This window comes from Struthio camelus, chromosome 9, assembly GCF_040807025.1.
Source record: "Struthio camelus isolate bStrCam1 chromosome 9, bStrCam1.hap1, whole genome shotgun sequence".
Classification (NCBI taxonomy): domain Eukaryota; kingdom Metazoa; phylum Chordata; class Aves; order Struthioniformes; family Struthionidae; genus Struthio; species Struthio camelus.
The window spans coordinates 12,045,903-12,069,184 of NC_090950.1; the positions used below are offsets into that span (position 1 = coordinate 12,045,903).

Consider the following 23,282-nt stretch of genomic DNA (forward strand, 5'->3'; position numbering starts at 1 on the left):
AGAGCCCAGCGGCCGGGCGGGGGCCCCGCAGAAGCCGCTCACCTGCGCGCTTCCCGGGCTGCGGACGGCGCTCGCGTCCCCCGCCGACGGGGACGGGACGGAGCCGTCGGCGGCGCCGATCCCTTTGAGTTCAGCCGGCCGCCGGCCCGCTGGCGTCAGCCGAGAGAAGCGTGTGTCAACGCCGCGGCACAGCGCGGCTCGGGAGGGGGGAGAGAGGAGACCTCGCACCCAGCTCCGAGAGCCCCCGCAGCCCACGGCGCGGCCCCACCGCACCGGACCAAACCGGCCCGGACCGGCCAAGCGGCGGGAGGCGTCCGGTAGCCGAGGAGGCACCAAACTTTCGTTCCCGACGCGCCCGCGGCGACCTTGCGCCGGACCCTCACCTTCGTTAACGGGATACACCCGGGAGCCGGTGACGGCCCCGCAGACCCCGAAGAGGAGCGGGACGAGGGCGCAGTACGAAACCCCGGCCATGCCGCCAGCGCCGCTGCCGCTCCGGCCGCCTCTATCCCAGTGGAATAACTGCCTACATGGGGAGTGCGGCGGGCGGTAGACATGGCCAAAGGGGCGGGGCGCCGCCTGCCCGTCAGCGCCGCCCACCAATCAGCGCCGCCGGACCCGCCCCCTCCAAGCCCCGCCCCGGCCGAGGGAGAAGCCGCGGGGGAAGGGGCGGGGCTTGGAGGGGGCGCCGCTCTGCCCCGTGTGCGGCACCGCCAGCGCCGAGCACTGGGCGGGGCGGGGCGGGGCGGGGCCCCGGGACGCTCCAGGAGCGTCCCGGGGCCCCGCCCCGCCCCGCCCCGCCCCGCCCGCCTTGCCCCGCGCGCCGCGACCGTTAAACAACAGCGCCACCTGGCGGCGGCTCCCCGTTCCCCCCCCCCTTCCTCCATTTTATTTCCTTTACCGCCGCCCAGAGGCAGCGGCGCTCGGGAAGTTTCGTCGCCGGTACGGCGGTGTGGGGAGACCGAAGCGCCGCTTTCCTTTTTCCACCCACCCCGCCTTCCCTTCCCACACTTTTCCTCGCAAATAAAGACAGAAAATCGTTAAAGCCGAGATTGGCCCAAACTGGAAGTTTTCGAAGTGGGCAGCGGGGAGGATGAGGCCCTCTGTTTGCCACAAGCCGTTAATGTTTTTGTGCAGCAGCGTGGTGGTGGTGGTGGGGGGGGCTTAAGAAAAAGCAACAGAAAAGGACTAATAAGATATTTTTCCCCCCTCCCTCCCATTGCAGCTGCCTCAAACCAGCGCATCCTTCTCAGTTAAGTGCAGCGAGTTCAGGGAAAAAACGCCCCGCAGCAGGCATATAATCTGCGAAGCCAGGAGTCCGTAAATGCTGGAAGGACAGACGCAACAGCTCCTTTGAAGATGTTACGGTCTGTAGGACAAAATTCACATTTTTTTATACATTCTCTCTGAACTTGGCAAGTTACACTAGAGGCTAAAGACACACACACTCATGCATACACTCTCTCTCTCTATATATATACACACACCCAGAATATTTATATTTATGTGCATGATTCAAAGCAGCTGTGTACCAAATAAAAACAGTATTGGTTGATGTCTTCAAAGCAATGCAGTGGATATTAATTTTAGCAAGATATAGCTAGCTGCAGCCCTGCTTTGCTTTGGATGCCTTGACCATGAGACTTTTTAAAAACCCTCTAAATGCATATTTGCAATAAATCCATAGTTTTTTAAAGTCTGTAAGTCCTCGGTTTATTAGGCAGTGTCAGTGTGGTAAACAATGTTCTTTAAACAGTATATATTTCTAAAACTGTCTGGAGGCCTGTTTTTCAGAGGCTGCCTTTTAAAACAAAACATAAGAAAAACTTCAGCATGACTTAATTCCAACGCGGCAGTTTGCAAAATGCAGCTAATTCTTGACCCTATAAAACTGTAATTAATCACTGATTGTGAGATCAATTTTTTTCACTATGCTTATCAATTATCATGACAACAGCAGCAAGCATACTGCTTTGCTTTTATCTGAAGAGCTTTGCAAACACTAGTTAATTAAGAGCCTTCTGCTCTCAGGTACTAAAAGTATCCTTATTTTTCCCTTGAAGAATTTGGTGGAGCTGGCTTTGTTTCCTTAAGATTAGCAACGTAACAATTAAAAACCCTTCACCTTCGGCTGGAACCGGAGCATCTCTGCCTTTAGCTCGTTTTCTGTGTGTAGGTGTTGCAGGCTGGGGACAAAATCCTGCTGGAGTGAAGAAGAGTTTGGGGCACGTGGGAAGAAGAGCTGGCGCTGTTAGGGGCCCCTCCGATTACAGACCGTAGCAGCTATAGGTGCTTCTGCGGCTCCGATTTTCAGCGGGGCTACCGAGGGCAATGTGCACAGCACAGTACTAAACCCGAGCAAGATTCAGCCTGAATAGCCAAGCCTAAAAGGCTGAAGCAAAGATAAGCAGCCTGTGATGAAACATTCCCACCACCTTCACGGGGGCCAGGAACCCTCATCCTCTGCTCCCCAAAAGGTCCTTTGGGTGCCACAGGAATACTGGAGGTGCATCCAGTGCCAGGTCAGCTCAATGTCTGATTACCCCAGCAGGACGTTTTCTAGAATAAAGGTACAAGACCAAATCCCTAACGTCTTCATTCCAAATACCATGGTTTTTAGAAATCAAATCCAGACTTTTTAAAGGTTTTTTTTTTCTGCACGATGTAAAACGAATTATTGCTATATTAACTTGTTTATGCACAGAACTGCTGTAGATGCCAGATTATTTAGAAAAATATTTTGAATAGATCCTGAGGTTTGACTAACAATTTTGTGCAAAAGGAAACATGCCTATTGAGAATGCGTTGCTTTCTCCTTAAATTACTCTAAGTTCTCCCAAATTCAAATATGTGAAAAAAAGTATTTGGAAATACATGCATAATATTATTTTTTGCAGAGAAAGATAGAGTATCTTCCATGTGCTTAAATTTCAGGCTAAGATCTAGGCAGGATACATTTGGAGGTTTTTTAATGGCTTTAAAAATTTTTATTAATGCAGTCTTTACAATGAGGCTTCTACAGCCAGAAGCCCAGATTGTTTTCCTTTGCCCTGCACATTCATTTTGGAACACCCACTAGCAGAACCTTAAAGATAACTCAGCAATAGTATCTATCTAGTGCACTTTTTTCTTTCCATAGAAAATAAATCTTTTAAGTGGCTGTTTGGATAATGGGAGTCTGAAAATAGTGCAGCAAAGTCAATGCAACTGTTAAAACTTGTACTTCCTGAGCTTAATTATCTACAAGAATTCTTGGCCTAATGAGGAGGAAGAAAAGGATTAGTTCCTTCTTTATTATTTACCCAAAAATATAGGCAGTACTCAATTAAAGCAGTCTGAGTGTTTTTGTTTTCAGATCTTCGATTCATCAGTCAGATCCACTATGTCAGGCTCAACTTTTTTACGAGAACAGCAGAGCATCAAAAATCTTCTTTTTTTAATTGCAGTAATTTTTGTAGTAATGCCAGAAAAATCAGTTTGCCATAAAAACTTTGAAATACTTTTCAACCTTTAAAATATTTCCATTAATATGATTTTTATTTGTTAATTTTGTCATATAAGATAAACACAGACAATGTAAAAAGGGACTGTAAATGTAATACACTAAAACGTTCACCATTCTACCAAATCTACTGCCTTTTGGCTGTAAGAAAAGTTTTTTTAAAAAAGCCTTGCCAAAATAATCATGATTTCTTTACTTTGGTGTCATTCCAACGGATTGTAAAAGCTCAGCTTGGTTTTAACAGATGTCATGGATACTTGGACAAAATTCTCAGCTTCATCGAAGTAACTCACATTACAACAAAGTACCTGACATCAGAATTTATTCGTTAAAATTTTCTTGCAGCAGTTTGGATCTGTTACATTTTTCTTAACTGCCTATTAACTGAACAGTCTGCTCTGTTGCCAGCCTGCCTGGTTATATTATTGTAACTCACTATCAGAAGTGATTCAGCTTTGATGGCAACTAATCATGTTTGCACCATAATCAAGTTTACACCATTTAAACGGTCAATTTGATGCAACTCGAAAGAGCACAGCCAGGGTTTCTTGTATTTGTCTCAGATCTTGTATTTGTCTCAGATTCTCAGTGAAACGATTTTCACTTGCAGCACACGCTATAATAATTACGACAGTGTGTTAAATGTTTGATCCTGTCTACTTCATAGAGGTCAACCACAGCTGCATTATTTAGAGAACTAGTTACAGGACTCAAATGACACAGACAAACATGCACATGAGCACACGTACACAGGGTTTTTAAGAAGCTGTAAATCACCTAGAAGTGTATCAACTGAACGATTATTAATTTCATATTCATTTACAATTTTTCTTATATTTTAAAACACCAGTGGAATATATACGTATACAGATAGTAGGGGATTTGCATGTGGTTTGTCTTCAGTGTATTTCTGTAGCTAATATCATTTCCAAATACACATTTTGAATCAGCATTAAAAGTGTCTCTCACTTACACACACATATACACATATAGCTGCTTTACGTTTTGCCCTTCTTACAATCCCAATTTTCATAACTTAAATACATTAGAGACCCAGAAAGGGCTGTGATTTTGTATTAACATTCTGTTCTGTTTTTACTTAATCTTTTCATTCCACATTTTTCTATGTCCACCTACTCATGCCCGTCCATCTCCCCAGAAGCTTTTTGCTGTCAGTCAAGTGACAACCTCAGTAGGAGGCTCTATGTGTTCACGGGCCTCCTGAGGCCCAGCACTACATTTAGATAGGGAAAAAAAAGAGGAAAAAGAAGAAGCTGGGAGGTGGGGGGGGGAGAGGGGGGGCAGCCGGCAGGAGGGGAAGGAAGCACAGGATCTTCCTTTAGTATGCAATTCTACAGTCTGTAGAAAAAAATTCACTCGGCTCCTCTGAAAAGCATTTTCCCACAAAAATGCTAGCCCACTTACTCCACTCCCACACAGCTTACACTATACTCAGCTATTTGGAAAAGAATGTAAAATAACCCTAGGAAGTTTAACACACACAGTCTCATTGTCAAAAGGAATTGCATGCCAAAGGTGCACCTTTATCCGGGTAGGCACCAGGGAATGACCGTAGTTTACTTCCCAGTACATGTGTTCAGATGTGCCTAGCTTTTCCCTCCTTGGATTTACTGATTCTTAATGGACCTGTGAGTATTAAATATTTGCTGCTAAATTATTTGATGAAATTAATTGTTAGTACTTTGAAAATAGCTGTTGGTTATTTGATACGAGTAAGATCTCATTTCTCAGGTCACGTTTGTGTTTAGCCGGAGCTCCAGTCTGTAATACAAAAAGCAGGAGAAAATCTACAGAAAGGTAATATGCATTTCTACAAACATCGAGCTAGCAGAACGATTTTGTTTCAGTTGGGGTTAACAGGACTTTTGGTGCTGACCTCAATAAGAAAAGGATCAGACTAACAGCTCATTTGAAAATCTGCTCTGCAAAAAAGTGAGCTTCAGGCACTGCAGATTATTTACACTTCCTCATCATCATCACAATAGTTTTGTATTTATTACTGCCTTTTACTGATTACAGGAACTGTGACAGTGTATTTATTCTGACTAGGCATATGTAATGCTTGACAATATATGGACAGACAGACATAGATTTTTTGCTTTTTCTGACCAAGACTGCTGTGCAAAATTAGATAAACATAAGTGAAATATAACAGGATCTTAATGACAACTGAAGGAGTAGCTTCTATTACACTGCTCCTTACAACACAACTCAAATTTCATAGTTAGGCTAAAATTTATAATACACCCTGATGAGGTCCCAGAAAGGAAATCCTATTACCAAAAATAGTTAAAAAGACAGGAGTGTTTCTGATGCCGTTTTATGCTTCCTAATATAAACAAACATTACTGACTAAAGGCAAAATGTGAAAAGCAATACAGACCTAGCAAAGCAAAACAAATACACTAGAATGTCAAACCCAAGTATTACAGCTTTTCACATACTAAGCCGACCAACTGTAACAACCACAAGCGCCCATCTCTGCTATAAATCTGTAAGCTTAGTTCACTGTGGCTATCAGCCTTGTTAAGACCAACAGGCAAGCAGCAGTCTGCAGTTTTTTGATGTAAAAGCGTGACCAATAAAGCAGTGCAAATAACTGTATAACCCTGCAGGTTGTTTGCAGCGCTAGCACAGATGCTTGGCAACACGGCAAGGAACGCATGTGCTTACGTTTCATTTAAAGGTTATTTAAAGCTGTGGAGGTTAACAGATACCTTAATTAATACAAAATGCTTTTGAATATCATTGGCTTTGTACTGCCAGTCCTTAGCAGCTGCGCGTCTTATTCATTCACGATCATCTGGGAGTAGCATCAGGTTCCAGAGAAGAAAAGTTACCGGGATGAAGACGTAGAACTCACGCGTGATGGCCTTGCTCGCACCGGCAAGCAGTAATTCATGGGAGGAGTGCTGTTGGCATCAGCAACAGGAAGGGCTACCAGCCAGAGGGGAGGCTGCACAGACAGGCTCCTCGTAAGTACTCCTTGGAGCGTTTGCAAGAGAGCGTGCTCAATTAATAAAGAAACGAATGTAAGTGAAATACCCCATGCCAAGAATTGTAAGGAATCTATCTGTTTGTAGCAATTTCAGAGGAGCCTTAGTTAAATTTGAAGGGTAAAGCTAAAATCTAAGCGCACAGAACTGCAAACTACATCCAGATTTCTTTAAAAGCACACACCCATCTTTTTGCAGTGGGATACAGGATTTAGTCAGACAAGCTTAGTTTGCTCTTTCAAGCACAGGGTCGTGGTTTAAGATTTCTGAACTAGATTCTGGCCTGTGCTCAGGTAAAGTAGAATTTTACTGTGTAAACAGAGTTCAGCTACTAAGCTTTAGTAAGCAGGCAGAACTGGGTCGTCCATGTACATTTAGAATAAATCTAAAATGAATCTAAAATTAGTATCAGTGAAAAACTGTTTTCCTGATTTGTTTTCATACTGGACTTTTAGGTTTCCTGATATTATTTGCCGCAGGAATTACTAAAAAAAATAGAAGTATTACTATTATTAAACCATCACGTTTTCTATACAGATGTCTACAAACAAAAACAATTTCAGCGCTCAGCCTCTGATTTGGCTTTTTAGTAAAATAATCTAAAGAACAGAGCGTCAGCACTCAAATTCATGTTTATTCTGTGTGTTTGGAGACAGACAGCGATCTTTCCAGAGATTATTTATGCAGTGACGGTACCAATCAAACTGCACCAGAGACAGGTTCCCTACAGAGCACTGAAGATTTCTGGCACTTCTAATATGAGTGTAAATCCTAATTAACTCAGATTAAAGTATGCTATCTGGATAGTCCACCCATTAGTATGAACAAAGTATCTGGCATCATATGGAAGAGAATTGTTTCTGTGTTTTAAAGTAAGAAACAAAACCGACCCTCCCCCCCCTTTTTTACATGTGCTATTTTTTCATGGTAGGGCAGAGGAAGGTTCTTTGTCTTCCTTTAGAATGAAATACAAAACCTTGCTTTGTGTTATCCTAAAAAGTGGCAAGCATCTGTGCAATTTCTGCACATATGCAAGAGTGACTGACACGTTCACAGGATAAGAGATGATTAAGACTGGGAACTTGGATCTGGGAGAGGGGCTATGCTCTGAGCTGCAGATCGCTCGAGAGACTTTCAACAGCCATCAAAGCAAAACTTTTGAAGCTGGACGTAGGTGATTATCCCACATGCCCACCTTTAAAATACAGGTGCTGAATACATACCGAGTCAGAGAGATCCATAGACATCCAGCGTCTATTGCTCTGTTCTTGCAGAGACAGTAACACTTGTAAGGCACTATGGGACCTTATACTTGTGGTCTATAGAGTTGCCAACCTTAAAGTAATAATTCTGAGCTTACCTCTGAATCTGAAGCATTGTCTAAATTTCTCCATCCTTGTTACAGGGAACCTATAGGTACCAAAGAGTGGTTGTTTATTATCTAAGAGAAGGTTTATTTTAGGGGAACCACTAGCTGCAGAAATTGAGTATATGCATGTGCCTGTACTGTAGCTCAATATTTGCATTGATTTTATGGAAGAAGAATATTGCAGATTCTGAGTTAACGTCATAGGAAGCAAACTAAGGGATAGAAAAGTGAAAATCTGCAAGAAGGACCATGGAGAAAAATTGCTTTTATGTCAAACAAATGGCAGCCGTTATTTTCCTCAGTACTGTCACAGCTCTTGGAAAAGCTGAGAATAAGGTAATGTTTGTTGTGCTGGGCCACAATGGCCCTTGTTATTACCTTGTTCTTTATTTATTCATACACATCTGCCAGGTCTTGTCACATACCGAAACATTCTTGTATAGCATCTAGCATGACCACGTCCCAGCCCACTGTCAGGAATCCTAGCCATCACTGTAGCATTAGAGCAAAAGACGCGTCCAGGTCTGTACCTGTGTCTTGCTAACCTTGACAGCGTTCCACAGGAATAAACTGCATTTGAAGACTTTTTCTGATTTACGAGATACAAATCAGTTCTTCGTATTTCATACATCGATGGCGTCAACAAACAATTCCTCTTTGGTTGCAACCACTTTTTGTCAAGTCCCATTCCCCTCTGAGCTCTCCTTTAACAGTAAACTTCACAATCTTTTAACGGAAGCCAGCCCAAAAACCTGAGGGTATTATCTTGTGTACAGGTCTGTAACGGCAATAAAGAGCAGGAACGCATCTCGGTGGATCCTACCTTAAGGCTAGGTTTCCATTAGAAATGGCTCATTGGTATTGCTTTACTGAGACAGTCTATTGTCAGACTTTGCTAATACATATGCAGTTGATACTTCCAACAGTATGTTTTTGCAAATGCTTCTTCTTGCAGTATCCTGAAGAAAAGAGGAAAAATATTACTTTCAGGGAGAAATGTACAAATACTACAGCTTTTACTGGAACAAAAAAGCCATCCTTCTCCTCAGATATCTCCCCAGACCGTCACCATTACAAGCGACCTCTAGCCACATTATCACACTGGCCACAGTTTCTAACATAGACTAAAATTAGTAGTGAAAAATTTACTCAACCTACTAGAACAATGGGTTCATTCTAAGGAAGAGCGTGACTGTTTGCCATGAGCTGCTGCGATCCTTTGGCCCTCATTTCAAGGGTCTGCACAACACTAGGAAAATGGAAAGCAGCCATTTGCAATGTATTGGAAATAAAGGCAAAGGATACCCATAATCTTATTGGCCTTTTCTTACTAGTCAGAGAGGAAATCTATGCAGAAGGAATAGAGGCAGAAAAAATGCTTCTTCACCAATGCAGCATGCATAGTAAAATTCATATGTTTTTTTCTTTCCTTAAATATTATCTGAAACTTTCATCAAAATACATCTTTGGAACAGATCGAAGGATAAGACAATGCAGATCTGTTTAAGTTTCACCCGCCATTCCAAAACATCCAAAAAATGCCAGTGAGATGCTCCAATAAAGAGCTGTAAAACAGACTCCCCAGTGGTGGCATCTGTTAGCTTAAGAATTGTTCAAACATCTCTAGAGTTTTCCAAAATATGCCAGAAAGGCTTCCTATCCAAAGCCAGCTCAGCCTAATATCCTTCCCTGGCTAAATCTACATACAAACCGTGTTTATATATTTTGTTGGCATTAAGAAACCCACGTGCTTGTCTTGATATAGAAACAAAAAGAGAATCACAGGGAATTTAAAAATGTATATACTAGGGAACCAGTTTAAACTGACCTTGGGATTAGAGAAATATTTTTTGCGAAGCAGAACACAATTCTCAAATGCATGATAATATTCAGCAGAATACATTTCTGCTGAAAGTGACTTTATCATTTGATACAAGACAGTTTCAATTTAAGAGGTCACTAGTGTTATCTGGTCATCTGTAATGGAATAATTTGTGTCTGTTCTGGATAAAATGACTTGTTTTACATATGAACCCCAACACACGTGCAAACACGTACAAAACTGGAATAAAACTGCTGCCAGGTACATGGATGGGAGAAAACCCAAGGAGGACCCGTAGAAACCATGCCATAAACAGAAGTAGAGGCTGTAAAGCTCTTCCAAGTTGTTCCCAACCATGCCATTCTCTGTCTCTCTCATGCCTCTCAGGTGGCCTGTGCAGACCACCTACAAATTCAGCTTTGCTAAGAGTGTTAGGTACAAAACATGGCTTTTATTCCATTTGTATTAGGTTAAGAAGTCAGCTCATGCCAGTGGAATTGCACCAGTAATGATGTGAGATTTAACACTAGCAGCTTCACACCCCATGCAGAAATACCATGATGGTTTCATTACACAGGGAATTTCCTACAGCCCATAAACTGATGAAAACACTTCACTTTACCTGAAGACTGCAACTATATTTATACCACACCATTGAGAATCAATCCATTAGAACTCGATGTCTCCATAGGCTGAGCAAAGTTGGTAAGAAACTTAAATTAATTTAGTAGAGATTTATCAATGAAATTAAAAATATAAATATAAAATGAGAGCATCTAGCCCAGCTCCAATGTATGATGTTTGTGAGTGATAACGATTTTCTCCTGGAATTAAAATTCATTTTAAAGTGTTCTCCAAACAAAACATTGCTTAAAATGTAGCATCACTCACATGGAGCTTTCAGAAACAATCACTGCGCCTTAAAAGGCACGATAGGATATTCAGACTAGAGTTATCTCACAACATGTTAGCTGGCTGCTTTGTTATTTGAACTCTAAATGTTAAACACTGGGAAGCAACCTAAAAGGGAAGCTCCCTGGGAAGGAGCTTCCCTGTAAAGCCCATTTTCCAAAATCTTCCTATTTGTTATTTAGGACCCCAGGAAGATCTACATGTATCTACCCATCTGTAGCCACGTTTATTTTTACATGTTTTTGAATGCATATCTCTCAGTGTCATAAGGTCTTCATAAATAAATCAACCTACTTAGATCTGCATGCTTTGAATAACAAGTCAGCCAGCAGATGGATACATTTTTAATTAGGTAGGCAGTCAATGCCTTTTGGTTTGAAAACTCGTTTCGCGTAAAAAGACAGAAAGTAACCAAATTAAACCTAAAATTTAATTTTGCATTGTCCCACTATGCAGTGCGACAGCATAGTAGTTTTATTCTGCATGTAGCTGCAAATCAGCTTAAAGCCCAGCCTGTGTGACAAAGTTGAACAAACGCAATATTTTATATCAAGGGACCCTCAAAGTGAAATACTTAAGAATCTTGTAAGAATACAATGTAAACAATATATATTTTTTAATAACACATGTGGTTACTTAACGCAGTTTTCTCACTTGAGCAAGACTCTCTGATCTTAATTCATTTGCTGTGTTGCCTTTGCAATCTCTCAAGCAAAATATTTTTAAGCAGCAACTTTTAATTTACATAATCAGACATACTTTCCCGAATAACATGGAAGAAACTCAGAATTAATATCATCTTGTACTGTTTAAATAATCCATGAAAAGCAACTTCAGCAATTCCAGTTAACTTCATCCCACAAAGGGGTTTTCAGTTTTGGACTAGGACAAAAAATTAGCATGACTGATGCACGCCTTATCCGTACTAGGCTTTTCACAAACTTCTAAACTGTATTGGCTTCAGAAAGTCCAGGTAAATAAATACTTGGGAAGTGCCGAAAGAGACCTCAATACACTGAGGACTTCCAGGACACCTGGCTGTCAGCAGGGCACCGGGTTGGCCTGGATCCATCTCCTCACTGTCCTCACCTTGACCCTGCTTGATACATTTTCCCCATTTTCCCCATTTCCCCATTTTCTCCATTGCCTGTGTTAAGAAAAACAAGGCCTTGAGCATTTATTTAATTCTTTTTCCCATAAGAGTTTGGAAATTATCCTGTGGCCCAAGTGGCCTTCTGTCTTTCTTCTGAACTGGGATTTGAAAGGAATCAAATGAAAAAAATGGTGAAATCTAGCAGCCTGCTGAATGCAACAGCCCTGACCGTCACACCTCTTCCCAGGTGATGGAAAAGGCTGCTGATTCTCTGGGATACTGGGAGACATGACGGGAATTCTCATTCCAAGGATAACATTAATACTTCCACTCCCTCTTTCAAGAAACAAAGGTGACCCAGAGGCAGAGTAATCCAACAGAAAAATGAGAACCTCTCAGTGTGACCAAGTAGTCCAGAAGACTGTCCTTCGAATAAAAAGGTTCACTGACAGTAGGCAAGCACTGGCTTGTCCATGGGCAAATGACTGCCTTCTGCTCGACTAAAACCACTACTATGACAGATTTCGTGTATGCATGGACTCCAGTTTGCAGCATTTCTATGCACAGAGGCCCAAGACCTTCAGAAAAACTCGAAAGCTAGTGTGAGGATCTTACCTTGGTACCGAGGCTACAAAGTAAGACTTTTCAGATCCTTATTCAGTTTTAGATTTACAAAAGAAAATATTTTTTTTAATTCACAAAATACGAGTAGAGAAAAACTCCAGACAGAAAAATCTGATCCTTAAACAATATAGCTTAAAAATAAATGGATCAGATTTAATCTTTGATTTCACTTCCTTGGATTTCATGAGACAACACCTGAGATGAATTTTTTCCATTTTACTTCAGCATGCTCTTTTTCTTGCATGTGCTTATGGAAAAATAATGATCAAGTTTCCCATATGTTAAATAATAAAATTTAGTTCCATCATTTCTTTCTAACCCTTTACAGTTCTTTTCAGATGACTAAATGGAAAATACTATATCTCTAGAGCTGACTGGAAAATAAATAAAGATCTGGTTCTCATCCCACTTTTATGGGTTTTTGTGCTGATGTAATTGTACTGTTTTCAAGAAAATTACTTCAGATTTGTGCCATTACTTAGATCAGAGTCTAGACTTCACCCTGAAAATACATATCTCTGCTTAAATGTTCAGGATTATTCTCAAAAGTTTTACATTCTGGAGTCTTAATTGTATTGTGGAAAACAGCATTTATTACAGATCAGATACCAAGCGTAAAGACAACAATTATTTAAAACTTTAGGATATAATACTTGCCCACTGCTCTAGGTGGGCCATTATGCTTCAAAACTGCAGAGCAGGAAATAAAGTTTCTGTTATATCTGGTAGGTCCTACATCCTTATTTGAAATCAAAATATTGTAAAATTGAGACTATAACAAGGGCATGCTGAAGCTGAGATGTATTGTTTAGATATTCTTTTTAGCTGGTAGTTACTGTCTGGTGCTAACAGTTTTCCTTGTGCCTAGTTTGAGATGCATGTGGTATTTTGCAATACCAAGAGGGAAGGGATATGCTGTAATTTTACAGCTGCTGCTGCTGAGAACTTGCCTACATTTTTTTAAAAAGCAAAAACTTGACTGTGGGCTACCCAATGTCCTTGTGCACCCTGAACTTTTGCTCCCACATTTCGTTCCGCTCCTATGTACGCCACCGGTAAATGGGGGGGGGGGGGGGGGGGGGGGTTCCTGGTTAACCACAGGTAACTGAGCTCTGTGCCCTGGAAGGCTGGTGAATGAGAGACCAGAACTAGGCCCATTGACAATTTTGGGTGCACGAAGGCTGAAAAAATGGGATGAAAACATCCTTGTTATATTTCAGCTTTAGCTTAATAAATTACAGCTCAGTTTGACAAGATGAAGAATAACGTAGCTTGAGTCATTTGCATACAGACATTTTTGTACTAGGATTTGGAGCCTTGTCACTCAGAACATCTAGAGACCATCTATATGGCATTTTTCTAATTTAGACGAGTAAAGCCCACGGTCACAGCTTTACTACTTTGAACAATTGCTTGGTAGGATTTACACAGTGGGTAGCTCATGTTTCTTTTCATATGCACCAGCAAAAAGATGGAGCCTTTCTATTGAAACCAAGGGATTTATACCAGATCAATCTTGCAATAAGTCAAAGGAGAATCATGCTTGCTCCATTTAAGAGAACTTCTAGACCAGTGTTTTGAACCGCAAAAAGAGTCTGAGTAAATTTCAAAACCATGCTTTTTCATGCTTATCCTGGAACCCTATTTTGATCTCCCCTACTGGATCCTCTTTTAAGTAAAAGTGTGCAAAAGCCTGAGGAAAACAATACTATTGCTTAATTTTGTCTGCCTTTCATTAACATTTATATGAGTTTATGCCATGCCTTTTACTGTTTTGCAGCTGATAAATGTTTTTTTAATATTGTGCACAGATCATTTTGCTTATAATCAACGAAGGGAAATTAAGTTTAACATCTGAGAGCTTTAGGCAAAAATGTCAGGCGTGGACCAGATGACCACATGAGAGTGCAGACTCTCTTTGTGCCCCAGATTGGCTGGTATTGTTTTGATGCTGTTGCAATAGCACTAACGTAATTATGAGATCAAGCAACATCTGGCGGATTTGGCACCCGACTCACAATCGATTGTTAGTTCGGGTCAAAGGATGAATGCGCCTTAAGTGCACGTTAGGGTGCGCAATCATAAAGCTTGCATTAGTGAGGAAGGAGGAATAGCGGCATTCTTGAGTTTCATTGCCCAAGAAAATTGATGGCCCACAAAAGAGCAGGGGCAGAACACACAAAAGTGATGATGCCAGAGAGACTGACGCGCTGCAGGCGGTATTTGACATCTTCTGGCCGTGGGCTGTTGTGTGTTGTGATTTATGTCACCGTAATGATTGATTACTTTCAGATCATTCCATTCTACCATATCTCTGAGAATTCTCCCCTTCTTCAAACATCTTTTTGTTCCACAAGCCCTAGGCTGCAGATGGCATCAACCCACGCATCTCCATTGTTTGAAGCCCAGAAGAACTCCACCATTCTTTTGGGGGAATGCTCATAGTTGAGTAGCTAGTGTCCAATTAACTCCTGAAACTATGGCTGCAGGCACATTAACCTTTTTATCCCCATGCTCTCTTCGGAATTTCATTACATTCAACAGTTACAACTCAGTAATACCTACAAAAAAAAAAAAAAGTCATCAAAGAAGGGAGATCAGGAGATAGATTCTTCAGGTTATGGGAAACTGCTTAAAGTGATGGCTACAGCTGCATCTATCACACCTCCATAAAGGTTCTTCTGATCATGTCTCACAAAACGAATTATTATCTCTGACTTGCAGTATTACAGCAGATTCAGTGTAAAGGCAACAAGCTAAGCCTTCTGTATGATGGAAGGCCAAAGCTCCTGTCTTGGCTGTGACTTGTGCAGAATAGTTTAGGCAAAATTGGAGTGAAAAATACCTGCCTTGGGCTCATAAGTTTTCTGAGGTGCTCTTGGTCAATGGATAGCGATGGGGAGCAGGCACAAAGGCATTTAACCAAGGAGAGGGAGAACAGTATCCACCACCTTTGCCCTTCACCTCACTGTTACAAACAAAGCCAAGTTAGCACTTAGCAATCCTTTACCACCTACGAGAGGATCAGCCACTGACTTGACTTGTGGTAAATCATTACCACATCTGAGGGGACCAGATGTGCACAGATCCTAAAGCCCTGAGAAGGTCCCCTAAGAAAAAAGTTTTAAAATGTAAGAACCCACACATCCAATTCCCCCATCTTAGCAGTATTATGAAAACACAGAGGATAGCAGTTTGGTACTTTTAGTAAACAGGAAACTAGACCAAAACAAATTTATTAACCATACAGCAACAACAAAAGTGGATGCCCACCAAGTACTGGAATAATGAACCTAGAGGATTGTGACTTAGAGCTAACATTTATATAGAGCTAGAATGACAAACATATTTGGCTGGCTCAGGGAAAGCCAGAGACACTGGTGCACTGAGGTGAAAGCAAAGAGAAAGGAATCATTCTGATTCAGAGTAGTTCCTACTTATCTATGCTTACTGCAGCTGTGCCACTCATCTCCAGATGTGCTACAAGGTCAGGAGCAATCACCTTTTTGATTATTCCCTAATTACAAAAGGTGCATAGTTAACACAGTGTTGCCAGATCTCTTTTTTAATTATAATTTCTTAAAATTCTTGCTCCTGGAGCCAGACTCTCAGTGCCTGAATCTCTTTTTATGTTTATTTTTACAGGTTTTTAACCTAGATCTCATGATTATGAAGAATGCTTTAGGATCCAAACTGGAAACCACAAGGAATAAATTATATTTTTTAAACCACGTTTCTCATCCTTAGGGTTGACAACACTGTTAGTTTCTTTATCTTCCCTGGAAACATCCCTCCTGCTTTGGTGGATGCAAAGTCTACCAGAGGTTTCATTTATCAACAGTATCTGGTCTGAGTCAGATAGGTAGAGAAATCAGCTCTTCCGTAAACCTGAAGAAGGGGTTTGAGCTCACTAGTACAAACTCAAGACATAGGTCTCCCTCAGATGGGGACGTGTCAGTGCTGTTCACCTACCACGAGAAGAGGCTCCAAGGGTTATCGGGTTTCCATTTGAAAGGAGCCTAGTCTGCGCAATGTTTTCCATATGTGCAACAGTGGGTGTGACCAGGGCACAGGCATCAAAAGCCAGTGAGAGCCCTGCTTCCAGCTGGACTCTAGGATGTCTGGAAATACCAGGCAAAATGCCCAAAGCACTCACATTCTGCCCAGAAAAAGAAAATTTCAGCTGAAGAAAGAGGACATGAAAACAGTAAGTCAACTTATGCCAGCTGAAAATGCAACTCCCTGTCTTACTTCTTAAAAAGAGAACAGACTTAAACAGTACTGTTTAACATTGGTATGGAGTTAATTTCTCATTTCCAGTGCTGCTCATCTCTTGCGTTGTTTAATTTTTGTAAGAGTAACCAGGGATGCAAGATGCGTATCAATGGCTCCAAGCCTGGATCTGTCCTCAGAGTGAAGATTAGAGGGACTGATCAGGACTGTTGTTGCTTTTTAAATATCTGAGGAGTTCTTCTGCAAGCATTTTATGTAAGTGGGTCACAAAGAATGAAAGCTGTCCTTGGGCTGCCTTTGAATAAGCACAGATACGTTTTCCTCCTGATTTCTTTTTCAGAGGAGCTGAAACGTAAGCCCCTTTTTGTAAGCAGTATTTTATTTTTAACAGGCTCTACAGCTCCTCAGAAACTGTGAGAAGGGCTGAATGTAATTCAAATAGACCCCAATACACAGACCCTGGGCCTGATTCCTACTTAAGCTAAAGCTTGTATTACCTTTATACCCACTGTAAAACTCTTAATTGCTGGAATCACAAGGAAGGCCTTAGTCTTGGGGAGAAGGCCCAAATATTTTGATGGGCAGAAACGTACTTAGCATTGCCAATTCAAAGGGGTGGCACTGTTGCTGCCTCTCATCAAACCAAAGGCTTGAGCCCATCTTCTGTTGCATTGAAGCCCAGCTTCAAAAATTGTATTACCTTATTTAAATGATATGGATGCACGAATTACTCTGAAACAAGCGGATACAGAGAAGCGTTTCCACAAGAAAGCAAGCAAGTCCTGGACCCTACTGTGTGCAGCATCTCACGCTCTGCTGCCTTTTACTCAGGACCCTCTGTCAGGCCGCAACACCCAGCACTTGCTTTGGTGACCTAGCTCTTTGGCTGAGGCCCTAATAATACTGAATAATCTTAAAACTAAGTTAAACTGGGTTAAACGAATCAGTCAGGGAAAAAAGGAGACACAGAGAATATAGCTATGGTTTTCTTTTGCCTTCCTGACTTCACAGGTGTCCTGTGATGCCCTGGTGGCTGTTCACAATTTGCCATGTACTACTCTCAGGTAATACCAATTTATTTAAACAAACTGAATGTCCATAATTGGATGAGGTGATGGCAAGGAGGGCGTTTCTTCAGTTGCTGTCAGTCCAGAAATTAGGATCAATAGCTCACTCAGCAGCAAAATGACCAGGTATCTCTAAAGATGATGTTTGCACAATATCCCATTTATTTCACTGCTAAGCAATGGTGAATTGTTTTCTCAAAGCCAGGTATGCACCCTTCATCAATTGCCAATGGCTAAGCACCAAAATTTCAAAGACTGTGCACAAGGTAGAGACTTTCATGCAATTGATGCCCTCTTCTCTGCTGCGCAAACTACATGCTCTTCTCACTACTGTCTTAATGAAAATCATGGGCATGGCTCTTGTTCAGCCAGGCACTTGAGCTTAAGTATTTGCTATAAAAGCACCTCTCGACTTCCTTGGATTATTCGTATGCCTGCCTTTCGCATTTGAGTACTTTGCTGAACTGAAGCCCATAGCATTTTCTAATGAAAATAACTAAATATATGACATATGTACAAAATTTGTGACCACCATTCCTTTGGAGCCCATTTTGTAGAACAGATCCCATTTACAGAATAAAATGGGACACAATTTTATATTGTTATATCATCTGACATCAAAACAAAGAGATTGTAGCGCTCCAAATACTTGTTATTTCAAAAGCGTGTATGAACGCTTTCAAGGCCTTCCAACTAAAAAAAGTTATTCATCTTATTAAGTGAGGTTGCAGATTCCTGATAGCACTGAAGTCCAAACAAAAGCTCACAGGTTAACAGAAAGAAAAGTGGACATCGCAGAATACACATTGCCCCATCTTTGATCTGACATGACTTGATGATTTTATGATGACCACATAAATCATCTTCACCTAAAGACTTGACAGTGCACTTTTTGTGAAGTACTATCTCCTGCAAAAGGACAAAGTCTTCTTTCAGTTGAATCTTACACCTCTATTTCAAAGAGATTGCAAGGATATGATGGAAAATAGAATTGAGCCCGCTGTGCCGAAGAGAACAGAAGCAGCTGTGCAGCTTCTTGTCTAAGAACACTACTTTTGTGCCTGCAGAAAATTATAGATTTTCAAATTTATTTTTATGCCATAAAAAAATCCTACAGTGCCTGCCAAATGCTTGTATGCAGCAGCAGCAGCGTCAGTCAACACCTTTATCATGGAAGCAGTAAATGCAAGAAATTATGCAGAAATGACTCTCTGAAGGCATTTCCAAGCCTAGTATTACACCATGACTGGCAAAGGGGATCTTGTAACGGAGATAGGCGATTGTCATGTAAAGTGGAATTGCCACTGCAGGTTGTACAGCTCACAGATCAATATGAGAGCCGATACAGGCAGTGCTTGTATATTCGGTGTTTGACCCAAAGTTCAAGGTCAACCGAACCTACCAGCAAGGGTGGGCCCTTCCAGTAAACCAAGATCTCAGAGAAATGAAACGAGTGGAAATACTAATTTCCAGAGTGCACATCTCCCTGCAACAGGTGTTTCTATACAAAAATGGAGTAAGCTACTGGTAAAAAAAAAAAAAAAAAAATTGACATGTTAAATACCGTTCCAGTAACATTTCTGTGAAAATAAGACTTGACAGCAAGCTCAACATATATACTTTCCTTTTTTCCCCTCCCTCTTCCATGGTGAAATAAGCCTGACCTGTGACTGGATTTTAAACTTTGTATCTGAGGTTTTGGTTCATGCCAACGGAATGAGGTAAAAAATAATCATCACTTAAAACTTCCTGGGATTTCACCTCCTCCTGCTTGAGGTATTTGTGGTGAAAGCACATCTTATCTAGAAGCACAGCAACGTTTGATCAGTGTCCAGACTGTGTGCTTAGGAAAAGAGGTATAAACCTGGAGTAACCCCACTAAAAAAAAAAAAAACACACACACGCCCCCCCCCCCCCCCCACACACACACACAATATTCTGCGATATATAACCAGAATATAGCTCATGAAATCTGGCCCTGGGAAGAATCGGCATCTTGCAATTCCAGCTCAGTGACTGTAACTTTCCTTATACTCTTTTCTAGACAACTTATTTATTTATTCAATTTATAAGGATGTTCTGTTAGGGCCTCTAGGCACGTGTATGTAACAACCATAAAAATCGCAAGTACATTCACAATCCCTGACTGAATAGAGTCAGTGAAAAGAAATTCTTCATATTCTGTACAATTCCTCTTTGCATTAAATTATTTTAACAGAAGCAATTGCTTTTTTTTTTAACTGCACCTGTACACGATTGCTATATTTACACTTGAAAAGGTCTACCTGAAAACTACACATCTCCCAAGATTAAAGAACTGGGCTCTGGTTCCCCCCCTACCCCCCGATCAGATTTAAAAACAAAAAAAAAAAACAAAAAAAAACCCACACAACACAAAAGGTTCTGACGTTCCCTTTGAGCTACTTTGATGGCTGCCACCCTGCACTGGGTCAGCTGGGAACAAGCAGTAGCGCAGCAGTGGTGGACTCTTCACTGCTCCCCTCCCCTGCAGGATAAATGTCCTTTCCTCACTTTGTGGAGCGCTCGATTTCCCACAGAATGGCTTATTTTTTGCAGAATTCTCCAGGCGCACAAAACATTCTGTTCTGGGTGAGCTCTGTACGTCTTATTCATAGTAATTACGCTCACATCTTTGATCTCAGATGAGATCTCTTGTGCATATTTTGTTCTATTTATGTCTTTGATCTTGTTACTCGTTTTCCCCCCCCCCTTTTTTTTCCCCTCCAGTTGCCTGTCTTTTCATTTGAAAGACATTCATCCTACATCACTTTAAAGAGAAAAGGTGAAGCAGTGGTGCATGTACCCCAAGTAACCTTGTAGAATATACAGTAGTACTGAGCAAATTTTTCAAGCAGAGTGCCTCTGGTTTCCGTCTCCCCATTTAAATGAGCGGTAGCGCATCATGCTGCTAATGTCAAGAATGCACCTAGGCAACCGAAAGTGATACGCAGTACAGAGAAGGGTATATTAAGAAGAAGGAAAAAAAGAAAAAGCCCCGGTTATTGCGATGACTGCAGTGACAGCAGACTACCCGGGAGCCGCGCAGGACCACCGGCTTGCATGACAAAACCTGCTCTCCATGGCAACGGGCGAGCGGCGGGCGCAAGCCCTGCGCAGAGCGCAGCGGCACGCGGTCCCGCCACCTCCTGCGGCGGCCCGCAGTGCCTCAGCCTGCCTCCCTTCTTGCACGGCTTCGCAGCTACGTCCCTGATTGAAAGCTTCAACCTCCAAAGCACCTTTATGATAGACTTCCCCCAGAACGGGCACTGACAAATAAATCAAAGGAAGACATGACTATTTTCTCAGGCACTTGTATTATTAATGCCAGCAGCATTGCCAGTGCCCTCCGTCGGCTGCTGCCGGACAGCACGGCGCTGGCTCCTGTGCTCAGAGGACCTGTAAGCAGGGGCTGGCTCTAACAGTTGAAGTCAATGAGATTTGGATTTATAGTTGAGAGTAAAAATGTAATACTGCTTTGCTAAAGCTGGTTGTTCACAAGGTATCAAAGCAGAGCAGAGAAGTAAAACTTGCAGGGCTCAGAAATCACTATAGTGAGATGTTCTAAATTTACTGTAGAGTTTCATGGGGATTAAGTTGAAAGACTAGGTGGATCTCCAATTAGGCGAGAAAAAGCACGGATAGCTAAGAGCCACATAAAACAACTGACTCAAACCCCAAATTCAGCCAAAACTCACAAATGCTTCTTTACTGTGAAACAATTGGCGTTTATCATTCCCCTGCATAGGGCTGGCTCGTCTAAAACTACACAGGGCTGACAGACCAGATACAAGTGACAGAAACAAGTATCCTCTCCTTTATCACATCATGGACAAAACCTTATATCAGTAATAAACACAGAATTGTCACAGGAGGCTACAGGGCTGGTTAAGGACGAATGACCGTTTCCATCTGAGAATTTATATAGATTAGTCAACACTTCTTTTGAGCTGGAATTTCTCAAGCTACAGGAAACGTGCAGCTGTATGTTGGCAAAGTCATTTCTCAATTCCAAATTTTACTTACCAAATATTAATACTTGAGGAGCATATATGTTCAAACTATTACCGGAAAGCTTGTAAATGACTATTCAGTTTGTCTTAAAAGGGTCACCTGAAGCCCTCTGAAGTTACGGTAAAGCTACAGCAACATAAAGCTGCCAGTGCCATAGCCTCTGCTTGCCGTGGACATGTAATTAATTTCCCTGAGATCTCAATTGCCTCTGTACTCATCCTGTTAGGAAAGTGGAGCTGGTATCTCAGTGGGGAGCAGTGTTGCATTTCTTTCTTTGCACAGTTTCCTCTCCATGTGACTAATCTTTCACATGTGGACTTAGAGGTGCAGGCTGCAGTTGTTAAAAGCCCTGTGAAAGCAGGGCTGGCAAAACTCGCAACTGCCAGGTCACCCCTAATCCAATAGAGGCACCACAAAAAGCATGAGTAAAATCTGCTCTTCATCTTTTTAAGTATGCTGAAACAGGAAAAACAAAAATAGTTCTTCATAAAAAAGATTAACATGGTGGACAAAAATGTCATTAGGATAAAACTAAGAAGCTAAAATAGTATTAGAATATTACTACTTTGAAAAATAGAAGAGAGAAGCTTTGAGTAAATTCAATCTGTATTTGATTGCCTTAATTCAGCCTCGGTTTGACAGAGCATTGGAACAGGTTGCCCAGAGAGGTGGCGGAGTCTCCTTCGCTGGAGATATTCAAAACCCGTCTGGATGTGATCCTGGGCAATATGCTCTAGGTGACCCTGCCTGAACAGGGAGGTTGGACTAGATGATCTCCAGAGGTCCCTTCCAACCGAAACGATTCTGTGATTCTGTGATTCTGTGAATTCTAGCTACGTTCAGAACAAATGTGTACTTTGCTTTGCTTTGGACTTCAGCTTGTCCTCCTGAGAAGAGGTAGGACTCATCTCCTCCTACCTTCTAAAAGCATGCTAGAAATTTCACCTTCTTATTGTGGAAGAGCATTTCCAGGCTACTCTCATCTTCTCAAAGCAGAATCAGCAAATACTTTGCAACCACCATTTTCTGCTGGTGGGATCCCTCCCCCCTTTTATTGATGTGCCTTCTCAACACACGCAGCACGCTGCGCGGCGATTGTATCACTCACTGTCTCAGTGACATGCAGCCATCCTAGGACTTCTGCAACCCAATGCAATACTCCGTGGGAAAAACCTTCTGGTTTACGCTTAAGATAAATGCGGAGAAATCTCCATGTGTTTAATCCCATTGAAAAAATAAACCCATGTCATGAAGGCTTGTAAATCCTTATTTGATTTAACACCTCCCAGCCCCATAACAGCTTTTACTGCCTTTCTGAGGAGCCCTCCCGTTTATCAGCGTTTGGACGCTGGCGAGCGACCGCAAGCGCGCACCCCGTGCTGGGGTTCTCCCTGCCGGCCCCGCGGCGAGGGGGGCCTGTCCGGGTGCCCGGCCCCGGCCGGGCGACGCTGGCGGGGCCGGCTCCTCGCCCCCGCGCACCGGGGCGGCAGCTGGCTGCCGGCAGCTCTCGGCCGCCTGCTGCCAGCTGCCCGGCCAGGAGCCCCATGCAGCACCGAGCGCCTGCCTAAAACCTCTCTTTTAATCTGCCCATGACAGCTTGAACAATGAAGG

At 42.2% G+C, this 23,282-nt stretch overlaps 1 protein-coding gene and 1 long non-coding RNA gene across 2 annotated transcripts in view; both read right to left on the bottom strand.

Moving 5' to 3' along the window:
- EPHA4 (EPH receptor A4) overlaps positions 1-522 on the bottom strand; it is a 107,642-nt gene extending 107,120 nt beyond the window's left edge. The window contains exon 1 of the mRNA XM_068954155.1: positions 384-522. Coding sequence (XP_068810256.1) covers positions 384-474 — 91 coding nt within the window. The 5' untranslated portion in view covers positions 475-522. The remainder of the gene's footprint in view (positions 1-383) is intronic.
- Positions 523-3,505: 2,983 nt separating this feature from the next.
- Positions 3,506-23,282, bottom strand: part of LOC138068145 (uncharacterized) — a 75,505-nt gene continuing 55,728 nt past the window's right edge. The window contains exons 2-4 of the long non-coding RNA XR_011142793.1: positions 8,419-8,847; positions 7,880-7,929; positions 3,506-6,508 (exon numbers count right to left, since the gene is read on the bottom strand). This is a non-coding gene — a long non-coding RNA (uncharacterized lncRNA). The remainder of the gene's footprint in view (positions 6,509-7,879; positions 7,930-8,418; positions 8,848-23,282) is intronic.